Source organism: Phyllostomus hastatus, unplaced genomic scaffold (genome assembly GCF_019186645.2).
Source record: "Phyllostomus hastatus isolate PE091 unplaced genomic scaffold, TTU_PhHast_1.1 phas_contig_159, whole genome shotgun sequence".
In the NCBI taxonomy this organism is placed as follows: Eukaryota; Metazoa; Chordata; class Mammalia; order Chiroptera; family Phyllostomidae; genus Phyllostomus; species Phyllostomus hastatus.
Genome location: NW_025333640.1, coordinates 4,539,225 through 4,551,918, shown reverse-complemented (window position 1 = coordinate 4,551,918; position 12,694 = coordinate 4,539,225). Strand labels below are relative to the sequence as shown.

General features: G+C 56.6%; 1 protein-coding gene across 2 annotated transcripts; it reads right to left on the bottom strand.

Annotated features, from left to right (window-relative positions):
* Positions 1-223: 223 nt before the first annotated feature.
* Positions 224-5,206, bottom strand: LOC123813770 (cold inducible RNA binding protein). Of its 2 annotated transcripts, XM_045831081.1 has the most exons (8): positions 5,069-5,206; positions 3,853-3,961; positions 3,663-3,769; positions 3,427-3,568; positions 3,251-3,329; positions 3,067-3,137; positions 577-711; positions 224-378 (listed from the first exon to the last, which is right to left on the bottom strand). In XM_045831081.1, exons 2-7 carry the CDS (start codon positions 3,953-3,955, stop codon positions 707-709), a joined length of 507 nt encoding a protein of 168 aa, XP_045687037.1. In that variant the 5' UTR covers positions 3,956-3,961; positions 5,069-5,206; the 3' UTR covers positions 224-378; positions 577-706. The 2 variants fall into 2 exon arrangements, with proteins under 2 accessions (XP_045687037.1, XP_045687036.1); XM_045831080.1 differs by lacking the exons at positions 224-378; positions 577-711 and adding an exon at positions 1,902-2,691.
* Positions 5,207-12,694: the final 7,488 nt, after the last annotated feature.

Here is a 12,694-nt window from a genome sequence, read left to right as displayed (position 1 = left end):
AAGGGGCCCAGACACCACCACCTCCTCCCCTCAGGCTGAGTGTGCCCCTAGGTGAACCCAAGAAGGCAATGAAGTGAGTGGCTGGTCTGGTTTGGTTCCAGCTAGTATCCTAAACCAAGGCCAGAAGTTTTTCTTTAGGGTACCCCTACTTCTCACCAGCCTTCACCTAGGCACAGGGACTCCCCCCCCCACCCAATCAGCCACACCCCAAACCAGACTCAGATTTCTGGGTAGACACACCAGTCCTTTATTCAAATCTGACTCCCATGTCCTGCCACACTGTGGCTGGTGAGGACTGGCCATGTGCAAGCTGCCACTCACTCATCCTCCTGGAGTGACTTGAAGCCCTGCACTCCATCCTTGCCAATGAAGAACCTGCTGGATAAATGAGTGAAAAGAGAACTAGAGCTGGCTCCAGTAGGAGGAACACACAGAAAGGTGTCCCCAAAGGGTGCTGTGGGTTGGACAGGAAACCAGAAAGAAACCACAGGAAAGGACACTGCCAGGGCCATAGGATTGTGTGTCACCCCCCCACCAGGGACAGAGGATTGTTAACACCCCCAGAAAAGAACTTACAGGTGACAGGCTATGAGAGCAGGGGGCTGCTGTGTCTTTGGCTCCTGCTCCCAGGTGAAATCCCTCTTGGGACAGTATCCCAGGTCATCACTACTGTTGGGCCACCCTTCTGAGTTGCACTGGCTTCCCTTCAACCTGCCAAAACAAAGGAGTGTTACCCCAGGGACTTGGACATGCTCACAGCTGCCCCTCCCCACCTCACCCGAAACCATCCACAGCTCCTAGGAGGGTCTCAAGCTAGTCATCGGGCCATCCTGGTAGAGCCCCCATCATGGGTTGGCATGACCAGGGCAAGCCTGAGCCTTGACCAGGCCACATTCCATCCCTAAGCAGAGCCAGCTACCCACTGGGGATGGAGCTGCTTAGAGAATGGTGTGGGATCTGGGAAAACAACTCATGGTGGCAACAAACATCAGAGAGCTGTAAGTTAGGAGTGTGACAAGGAGATCTGGAAAACACTGTCAATTGATGAACAAAAAAGCCAAAAGGCAGGATGCTCAGCGCTCTCCAATCCTGCTTACAGATTGAACCTACTTGCAAAGCACAACTGCCTGGCCTGCTCGCCTGGCTGCAGGCGAGGAAGGGCTAATGGCTGGGATCTGACTTTAGTTCCAGCTTGATTTTTTTAAAAAAGAAAATGGAAAAGCAAAAAACAGTCAAAGAAACATTACCCAGGCACATAATTTTACTTTCAAATGAGCTCTTGACAAGAGGAGGGATGTGGACACGAGCAAAAGGAGTTACCTCGAATTACAGGGCTATTTCCACATATGAGCTAGCCAAGGGAGCAGCTTGCGTCTCAGAGGTTTCTGTTGGGCGCACAACACTTCTGTCCTCCGAGGGGCTGCAGCTTCCATAGGCTAGCGGAGAACTCTCAGAACTTGTAAAGCAACAGCAGAGCTAGCTAACAAGCAGTCAGTCTGTGGTCACCCAGGGACACTGCCTGCGGTCTGCTCTCTGGCCTGCTTCTAGGCTATGCAGTCTGGTCAACGTCAAGTGCCCACGTGTCTACTGTTCCTGCTGAGCTGCCCGCCCATCAAGCCCTCCGGCTGCTACCGCCAGAAGCCTGCCAGGGCCACCTCGAGGTCCAACCTGCCCACTTTTGTCACCCACCTGCTCACCTAACCAGGACCAGTGGCAGTCAGCTGTCACAAGAGGCCTGCCAGTGTCAGTTTACTCTGCCTTCCTGGTCTAGCTCTCTGCAAGCTTCAGGCAGGGCTCACAGGCCTGCTTCTCAAATTGCAGCCCTCTCTGCTGAGGTCTGAGTGCCAAGAGCTAGCAGCAGAAGTGTGTTGAGCAATGAAAGGGAAATTGTCAGAGCAAGGTTCATTTCAGACGGTCTTTTAATCAGCTTCGTAAAGCCAAAGAAACTGTGTACAAGAATTCCTTAACCACTTCAAATACAACATCAATAGGATATGCATATGTCTTCCAGTAAAAAAGGACAATATAAATAAAACATTTTCAAGAACCTCTCAGGGACATCTTCGAGTCTACTGTGAGCTATATACAGCAGATGGGCTGTACAGGCTGGGCCCAGACAGCCAGGCACCTCTGCTGCCACCTGGGGCCGGTCCCACCATGCTACACTCAGAAACAGTACATGGAATTGGAAAAAAGCTATGGCCTGCTCAGCTTCTAACAAAAAACGGACTCAAAGTCTGTCCAGTCTCAGAGACTTGAATCAAGTGGGGGTGGGGGAGCCCAACTTCACCCAACCCCACTAAAAAGGGAAATAAAAAAAGACAACACAACCAAAACCAAAAAACCCACACAACCCCCAATGATATTCTCAAAAACTCATGGCTCATGGTTAAATTAAAAAAAAAAAAAAAAAAGTAAAAAGTAAAATCAGAAGTGCTTTTTAAAAACGTTTTTAAAACCCTTAAAAACTGACAGCGCTTCCTTAAAAAGTAAAGTCTAATAGGCCATCTAGGGGGTGAGAAGCAGTCAGGCTGTGTCTGACAAGATTAGAACTGGTAAGACTACAAAAGTGGGTACAAGGAGATGTGTTCACTACACATTAACGATTCAGCGAAGCTCCCAAAATCTTTAAATATACAGCCATTGGAAGGACGATCTTGAGCAGGAAGGATTTTTACTCGTTGTGTGTAGCTGAGAACAAGAAGCAGGTACAGTGTAAAAGCACTGAAGCACGCAACAAGAGGCAGCATTCCACTCCCGGGTTCAGACCTGAAGGGCTCGGCTCTGTGGCCTCGGGAGCAACCAACCCCCCCCACAGCTGAGGGCGGCGGGGCTGGGCGGCCACACATGCATTTATGCTGCCTGCTCAGCGGGCCCCTCATCTCCCTTTCTTTCTTGGTCTGGTCTAGCTTTTATGTTTTGTGGTAGAAATGGCTGCTGGCATGGAGACCTGAGAGGGCAATCTCGTCCCTTATGGGCAAGCACAGTGACAAGGTCTGAGTGTTGCTCACAGAGGGTGCCAAAGCTTGCTGAGCTCCCACCACAGGCCCTCGGAGTATGACTTACCATAACTGTCATAGCTGTCTCTATAGGACCCTCCTGAGCTCCGGTCACCGTAGCCACCACCCTGACTCCGGCTGTAGGAAGGAAATATGTGGGCGCTGGAGGGCACCTTAGTCTACTCACCCCAACCCTGTGCCAGCATCCCAACAGAACCCTGCCACACACTCAGGCAGGACCACATCCTTACCTACTGTAGTCTCTGGAGCCCCCATAGCCCCCACTCCTGGACTCGAACCGGCTCCCCCCATAGCCTCGGTCCCCTCCTCCTACAGACAAGAACAGGGAGGACAAGTGAGTGCCAGCTCCTTGCAGCAGTGTTACCATCATGTCCTCAAGGACCTCAGGCACCAAAGTGGCACTCACCTCTGGAGAACCCACGTCCCCGGCCTCGGCCCCCACGGAAGAAGCCTCCTCGGCCCCCAGCAGAGCCACCTCGGTACCCACGGGATCGGTTGTCGGATGACTTGCCGGCCTGGTCAACTCGAATCTGTCGCCCATCTACAGACTGTAGAGATCAAGAGATTGGCTCAAGTCAGCTTCTGCACCTCCCTGCCCTGCAAACCACAACCCTCTACATCCCCAGAGCAGCTGCCCCTCACCTTCCCATTCATGGCCATCATGGCGTCCTTGGCGTCATCAATGTTCTCAAAGGTGACAAACCCAAAGCCCCTCGACCGCTGGGTCTCCCTGTCTTTCACGACCACCACTGTACAGGGGAGAAGTCTGCAGTTGACACCCAACATCCCCAAAAGTTTTGCTCAGCTGCCACCAGGCCAGCACCAGCCTCACCTTCAGAAATCTGTCCGTATTTTGAGAAGACCTGCTCCAGCGACTGCTCATTGGTGTCAAAACTCAGCCCTCCAACGAAAAGCTTGCCTTCATCTGATGCCATGGTGGCCTGTGGCAAACCGTTGAAAGCTTGAGGTCCTCCAGGGGCTTCACTGTTCACCCCTCCCTCCTATTCTACTTTAGATACAAATAACATATGCTTGTTGAAGACACACTAAAAAATTATCTTTCTGCTATTTACCATCATAAACCCACACCCAAAACTTAATTAAAAAAAAAAAGCTGTTAATTTCTTCATTACTCTGGGCCCCCTGTCCCCACCTAGGGCTCCCCAATAGCGGGTCAGGTTCTTTGTACTCCTCAGTGCAGTCTTGGTGGTGGACCCCAGATGATGCTCCCAGGAGATATTTAGGATTGGACACTTAAGGCAGGTATCTGCCTTTGTTATCTCGGTTCATCCTTTTGTACAAAGGCACCAAACTAAACAGAACGATTGGAGTGGAAATAGCAAAGTCAATGGTCCTCTGTAGGGCACCTGTGAGACCGGGGCCGGGGGGGGGCGGGGCAGAAACCGGGCCTTCGCAGGGAGATAGGGTTGGGCTCCAACGTACAGAGGATATGTAAGGCCGGTGCTAATTTGGATAGACCCTTTCTGGGCTGGAAGAACCTCTGCCACATGGTTCCGGAAACACAGGCCTGGAAACGTGCAACTCGAACCCCAACTTGGGACTGAGACACGTGGTCCGCATTCCCCTCGAGCAAATTCAAGGAGAAACTGAGGGGTCCGCATTACCCTCGAGCAAATTCAAGGAGAAACTGAGGAAGGCACAGGCCGTGGCAGAGGACCGCCGAATGGCCCCGCCCCAGGGCCGCCCACACCGCGCGCATGCGTCCTGCGCGGGCCCTGAGCCATTGCATCCGGGCACTCGGCGCTCCCGCCATTTCGTGGGCCGCAGCCTCGCGCCCGTGGCCGCCATTTTGCGGCGGCGGCGGCGCCCCACTTTCAGCAAGCCTAGGCCACCGAGGGGACGCCCCCCGGCTGCGGCTCGGCCGGGTCTACCGCCTCCCCACACCGCCGGTGGGGCAGACTCCACCCTGAGCCCGCCCGAGCACTACCCCTAATCAGGGGCGTACCGCCGCCGCCCTGCCTCCTCCGGTCGGCCCCAGGCCGCCCGCCGCCCGGGGCCCTTGGAGCCAGTGCCGCCAGGGCCCTCACCACAGAGTAGGGCAGGTCCCTGACGCAGGCAGGAAGACGACGCGACAAAACGACCAGAGCCTCCTAACGCGCAAGTGAGCGGGGGGGGCCCACCGGGGGCCGCTCTTATGTACGCCGCCGCTGGGCTCCGCCCCCAGGTGCCACCTTGGCCAATCTCAGGCTACGCGGCCACTGGCCACGCCTTATATTCCGTGGCTGTGGGCCGGACTTGTATAGGCCACGCCTTTTCCGCGCTCCGGTGTCGGGCGCTGTGACTGGCGGGAACGCGCAGGTCCGCAGTCCGCCGCCTTCGAGAGGGGGCGGGACCGGGGCGGGGCTGACCCACTTCCGCGTACCCACCTCCCACCCGGAACAAAGGCCTCCGACCACTGTTGCCAGAGGCTGGAGTCTCTGGTGGAACTGTGACCTTTGCTTTGCTCCAACAATTGCCTACATTTCCACCTCACCCAGGTTCCCATAGATACTGTGCTCAGTTTTGATACCTCAACATTTGAACCCCGACAACAGTCCTGATATACCTGTTCACATAATCATACTTGTCCAGCGCTCCCAGCAGTCCAAAGTTCCTGAATGCACACCACTTCACGAGACTACCGCAAAGCCCACCCAAACCCCAATACTGAGACAAGCTCATTTATGTGGACCCCAATATTCACCACGATTCAAATTCTCCATACTTCCCAACTTTGGGAAACCCACCTCACCCAATCCAGTTAGCCTACAAATCCGACCTGCACTAGCCCACACCCCAACACTCACCTAGCCAAACACGTTTGCATCCAGCTCTAGCCACAGACTGACCCCCACCAGCCTTTCAAGCCTGCCACTAGGGCCAGTCCTCTAGTCCTTACTGTACTCTTCCACTGGACTCAGCCCGGGCTTACCCTTCACTAGTTGCTCCATCACCCCTGTCCCAGTGCATCCAGAACCCACTCGCTACCCCCATAGGGGGCCGGCGCCACTCTACTCCTCCCCTTGCGTTCTTTTCCTGTCTTTTCAAGGTGTCCCAACATCTCTGCCATCAGAAGAATGATCCTTGCAGGGATCCTCAAACACGGGGAGTCCCTTTTTGTAGCCAACACCTGCCTCCTGCCCAAGTCTCTGCTCATGCTGTCTCCTGTGGCCCTAGACCCTTCCATGGGTAAATAAAGTTAGTGCAGATCCTGGCCTGCCAAACCAAAGATCCAAGCTACATGCCTGCACTACAAAGTCTTCAGAGGTTTTGTGAAGTGCCTTGTTCATGCATTCATTCCACCAGCACAAATTTATTAAACGTTTACTACGACCCCATTGCTGGTATGGGCTGCACATTTACCTACGACAGTTCTGGGTTGCCATCAAGGTGTGGACTGGTAACTGGATACCTGTCCCCGGGTGCACCTGCACCAGGCATCGTGTGGGAATCGTGTACTTGCGTCACAGGTATGTAAAGTGTCTCCGTGACTGTTTCTGTGGTAACACGAGTATGCGTGTCCCTGTGACTCGGTGTAGAACCAAAACCGTGTGTTTCCCATGGGGTGTTCTCAAGATCCTGGGACCACCCTCATCCGGGCCACAGCCGCTGTGTCATGCTCACCCCGAGGACAGTAGGGGGCGCTGCGGCCTAGCTGTCACCCTGACCCGAGTTCCGCCAGGCCCGCCACGAGTCTCAGCGTGGGAGGGGGTCTCCGTCTCGCCCCACGCCTCAGCCCAAGCGCTGCAGGGGTGGGTAGCCGGGGAGGAGGAGGCTCAAAATAGCCCGGACGGGGGCGAGGCTGCTATTTGCGGCCCGGAACGCGCGGTACTCGCCGCCTCCCTGGCGGGGACTGGGGATTAGGCCGGGAGGACCAGGTCGGCGCATTCGGAAATCGCCCCTCCCCAAAGGGCCGCCATGGAGGGGGCGCCCCACTCCTAAGCCCCCGCAGCTGTCTTTGCAACTAAGGCTGGACGCCCCGCCCCTCCCCACAGTGGCATCGCCATGGAGACGGAGGGTGTGGCCACCTCGCTCACGTACCACCCCCTCCATCCTCTCAGCTGGGCCCCGCCCGCCGGATGCCAGGCTCTACCCCGACACGAGTAATGACCAGGCAGAAGACAGTAATGAGGACCTCAGACCTGGACGGTGGTGGCCAGGATGAGACGATTGTATGTGGGAGACCTGGGGGCCAGCTAATTACCACACCCTTCTGGCCTGACGGGCGAGGGCCAGAAGGTGCACCTGGCGCCTGCCGAGCCAGGGTGAGGAAGCAGGAGGATCCTGGCCCACACCCGCGGCGTCCAGAGCCAGGGTTGGGGAATCAGAGACTGAATGTGTGTGTGTGAGTTGCCAGGTGTGGTGCACATGTGTGCCCGTGGGCAGTCTACTCATGGATACAGAGAGGGAAACAAGCATTTCTGGGGACGCTTGCTTGTGTGGACATGAAAATGGGACTATGTACGCGTGCACATGGATATGGCAGTGAGTGCATGGAACTCGTGTGTGTGAGAAAACTGGCATGGAGGTGTGTGTGAGCACACATGGAAACATACTTGCAGGGCACTCCATGTGGAAAATCACAGGGGGTTGTGCGTGGATCCCAAAGCTTGTGCATTCAGGATGTGGATGTGGGAGCAGCCGGGGACAGGGCTGGGTGTGCGTGACTTGGATAGACTGGTCTCACAAAGCATATGTGTCCATGGCTGGTGGCATGACTCATGCTCCTGGGGTGGGCACGCATGCTGTGCATCAGCAGTGGCCAGGGCCTCTTGGGGCAGAGGAAGGATACAGGAGGCCACAACCAGGAGGAGGATTTAAACTGCCCCCTACCTAGTTTCCACCTGCAGAAGGAGGTGGGGGCTTCTGGTCCTAGGAGGCCCCAGCTGGTTGCCAACTGTGAGCACAGGAGATTTAGCTGCCCGGAGCTTAGTTTCTCTGGTTTCTAAGAGGAGGTCTCCACATGGAGGAGGATTCAAAGGGTAGGGGGGACAACTGGCAGATGCCGATGACTCACAGTCCAGAACATGGAGACTGACTTGTTTGTGCTTCCCCCAGGCTCCCATCCCAGGAGTATAAAGGCCAGGTAGTGACCCCAGTCCCCACAAACTGCATGCACACATGATGGGCTGCAGAGTGGGATCCTGAGGGACACAAGGAGACACAGACTTTGTTCATTTGCTCCAACCTGCACCTGGGCGAAGGCCTGTGGGAGCTACAAGCCTGCCCCTACCATCATACACGTTTGCTCTTTCCTCAATTCATGATGGTGGCCCCTTCTGCTGAGGAAAACTGAGGCACAGACAGGGTGGTAAATGCAGTGACTGACAAGCACACACCAAACATGCATTTGGACATAGAACATGGATAGGAGGAGCTAATCCCCACAGATGCCCTGTACATTTGAACTTGGCCCCACACACAAGTGTCTTCACCCACATACAGGCTCTCCACAGGCACAAGGGGCTTGTGGCATCTCTGTGGTAACACTGGAGTACACAAATGAGGAGTGCTCCCTCCCTGGGCAGCTGCAGTGACTCCGGGAAGAGCTGTGGGGCAAGCAGCCCACACATGTGCCCACACCCCCCTGCACCTGTCCCCACCAGAATCACCTGGCTGGGCTCCAGTGGGCCTGTGTGGGCGAGTCTATGGCTGAGTGCTGGGTGTGTCTGGGGAGGGTGCTGTGTTGGGTGAGCAAGTCTTCCAGGACCTGAGTGTCCAATGCTGGGTGTAACTTCCAACTTTGCAGTTTCCTTACAGGAGATCTTGGCCCAGGCTGAGAGTAGAGGTGCGGTTTGATTTGAGGGTCACGCAGTTGATTGAGGTTGTGGCAGAACCAAAGTATGGGTTGGGGCTGGTTTGGGGTGTGTGTAGAGTGTTGTGTATTAGGGTTCTGTGTTGCAGAACAGGAAAGCAAGTGGACTATGGAGGAGGGTGCCTCACGTAAGTGTCCTGTAAGAAGGCAGATTAGTCTGTCTGAGGCTGTAAGAGGCCCTGTGTGGAAGTCTGAGGTGGTGTTGCTTCTCCTGGAGGCCTGTGGAGAACATCTGGGGAGTGGGGAGGGGGGTACAGTGCAGTTGGGGTCAGCCTGTGAGGGGCCACCTTCCCCTGCCACCCTGTGGGGCTAGCCCTACCCAGATTCCAGAAGGGTTAGGGGGTGTCCTCCCCACCTCTGCCTGCTCCCCGACCTGTAACCTTGGCCCAAGCCCACTTCCTTGGTGCTGGGTACCCAACTCAGCAGCAGCTGGCTCCAGGGAGGGTTGGTGAGGTGTGGGTGGAGGCCGGAATGTGCCTAGGGTGATAAAGAAAGAGGCTCCCAGAAGGGGGTGGAAGTAGTGGAGGGGCTGGTGGGACAGAGAGCAGATGACAACAGAGGGAGACCCGAACAGGGACAGGGACAGGCCAAGAGACTAAGGAGGGCAAAAAGAGAGAGAGAGGACAAAGAGAGAGGAAGAGAACTGGACAGAGGGAGGAGAGGAAGGCAGAGACAGATGGAGGCCAGGGGCAGACATAAAGGCAGCAGAACAAGGACACAGGTCTAGGGTACGGCAGTCAGGAAGCAGGGCCTCAGGTGACAGGGGCCCTGCCCCCACCCACAGGCAGGCTGCTCACCTGCCCTCAGTGACACCAGAGGCTGCTGATCCTCTGCCCTCCCAGGGTTGGGCAGCCGTGGGTGGGATTGGAGTCAAGACTCCTGGGTTGGGCCCCAGCCCTCTTGGCTTGGTAACTCCCATTCCCAATGAGTCTGGAGAGGAGGGCGGGTTCCACCAGGCCCTGGGGGGGGGGGGGGGCAGCTGTGCCCCAGGCACTCTCCCAGTGCTGTGAGTGCAGCTGGCCCTGGTGGCATGCTACTCACTCCACCTCATCAGATGGCTCCTCCCTAACGTCCTCCCCAAGCGACCCCCTGACTGACTTTAGCCTTTGGCATTTCAACACTGTGCAGCTAGCCCCAGTGACCCATTTGGCCACCCCCGGAGGGCTCTTGCCCCAAGCAGAAAGCCATGACCTCCTCCTTCCCACCCACAGCAGCCTCTTCACCCCAGGAGCACCGCCCACCTGTTAGCCACCACCTGGACTCAGGCTCCACGCCTTGGTGGCCACGCCATTCCACACCACCATCACCCACCAGACCCTCATCTCAGTCTTGAGCTCTGCCTGGGACCAATGGTTTGGCTCACATCCTCCCCAGCTGGCAGAGCCTACCCTGTTCACACTGACCTCTGCCTTCTCTGTGTAACTCCTGGTCACAGCCCAATCTGAACCACAGCCTGGCAGCGATGTGGACTTCCTGCCGCCCTAATCTCTCCCACTGGGGTGTTCAACAATTTCTGCCTAGAGGTTGGCCACGTACTAGGGGCTCTTAAAAGGCACCTTCCTCCGATCTCCCAGCTACCTGCGGCCCCCTTGCCAATCACCCCGCTGAGAACAGGAGGCCCCTTCAGACAATACCTCATCTGTTCCTTCCCAGGCCTCTCCCCCAAGCCCAGGCCCAGCGTCCAGCCACGTCGGTCCTATATGTCCTGGCTTCTGTTCCCTCCACCAGCTCCTCCCTGGTTGCCATCTCATTCCCCAAGCCACAGACTTGGAGAATCACCCTTTCGGGTCCTTGGCCTTTTATTTCTCCCCCATCCTGATCTCCCAGCTGCCCCCAAAATGCCCTTGCTTTTACACCTCCCTGTTTCTCTATTTGGCAAACCCCTAATCCTCTCGCAGTCTCAGCCCAACTTAACTGCCTTCCTCCCGTTTGGTCCCCAGGGCTCCCGCAGCGTGAGGGCTGCAGTACTCCCCCAGCTTGGGATCTCGCACACAGAGTCATGGGAGAGGGGGCAGAGAGCAATACCTGGGCGTGGAAGGGTGCACGCGACAGCGCGGGTACGGGTAGGGGGTAGCCGCGTGCGGAGCCCCCGGATACGCCCCCTCTTCCGTCCAGGCCTATCTGCCGTTGTCAAAACTGCCGCTAGAGGCAGGGGTGGGGCGCCTAACGCCTCCGCTCCGCGCTTGCGCACTCAGCCCGGTCACCAAGCAGTACCTCCTCAGAGAGGCAACCACGCACCACTATTGGTGTGTACAGAAGAGCCAATGGGGAAGCAACCAATGAGGCGTCCCCCGGTGGTGGGTGGGACCTGGGCCTCAGTAGGGGGTGGGCAGGGCGCCTTCTTCATGGTGACGTGAGACACGTTTCGCGGCGTGTTGCCCTGGAAACCACGTTTCCATCCTCGAGGGTTTCCGGGGACCGCCTCTTCCCATTCATCTTTTTCCTCAATGAGCGAGGGGGCCGTGCAGGGCCGATCCGGACCCTTGCTGCCACTGCTCTTTCTGGGCGTCAGTTTACCTTTCTGTGCCTCCCGCTCCTTCCTGGTCTGACCTGCTGCCCCCCCCCGACCGCTGAACACCCTTGGCTGGCAACCCCACCCCACCCTCTGCAGTTGTGTGCGATGCGACCCGCAGTACCCACGAAGGGTGGGATCCTCCTAGGACCCTTGGGTTGGGCCGTGACTCTTCCACCCCGAGCTGCGCCCTGAGGGGTAGGTTCTGGAGCTGCAAGAAAAGAGAAGTGCTCCCCACCCTGCATTGTGTAGACACAGCCCCATGATTCAGTGGGTTCCTCAGTCGACCACCTCCCTCCACACCCCCACCAGCTCTGTGGAGGTCACCTAGGTCACAGAGCTCGGGCCTCACTCTCGGGACCCGACAGCATAAGCGGAAGTTACACCTGACTTGTCCCACCCACGCTTCCACCACCTGCGGGGACGTTTATGCTGTTGACATTGAGGTCTGAAGGGATCAGCCTGACCTGGGCATCCTGATACCTTTTTGCTGTTGATTTGGGGGTAACTGGGTGGTGGGAGAAAGGCAGAAAGGCCTCCACAAAACTCTTGGGAAGGAAACTTTCCCTCCCTTTTAGCACCCCTGGAGCTGGGGCTTTGGGTGGCAGGTGCTTGGGCCATCACAAGCTGGGCAGAAGTAGTCGTCACTAATTTCAGGAACACCAATTGTCCCAGGACAAGTAAATGATGCTTCTCTCTGGGCCTCCAGAAATGGGAGTGTAATTATATCTCCTAGGTGGCAGTGCTTGTTAAGTGAGGAAATCCATGTAAAATAGCTGTTTTATGATTATCCCCTCACTCAGCCCCAAAGTGGATGAAGGTGGGATCCCCAGATGTTGAGGTTGTAGATACCAACTGAGTAAGTTCCCAGGCCCAGCACGGGTGGCTGAGAGGGTAGTACCTGGGTAGGACACAGCTTGGAGGTTGGATGTGTGGTCAGGGCCAGGGAGTTTACCCAGGGCCAGGTTACCTAGCACACGTCCCAGGCCCTGGTAATTTAGGAAAGGACTGGATCCTCCAGAGGTCTGACACGAGGCGGGAGCCCTGGTGGTATTCTGAGAGAGGAGGGGGCTTGGGTCAGGGGCCAACCAGAGCAGGGAACCCAGAGGTCAAGGCCCCATAGTCTGAGCCCACGCCCTGCAGGACTTCCGGCCTTGGGTGCCTGAGGTGGCCTGCCCCTCCCTCCTCTGCAGGGGCAGCTTCCTGCCCGCCCTCGCCCCAAGCCATGGAGGGGGCCTGGGATGTTAAGGGATGCAACCCTTCCTCTTTTTACACTGGAACGCCCTTCAAACTCTGAGATAGTGGAAGATCCCAGCATACCACCCCATAACCCCCATGCCATTCCCA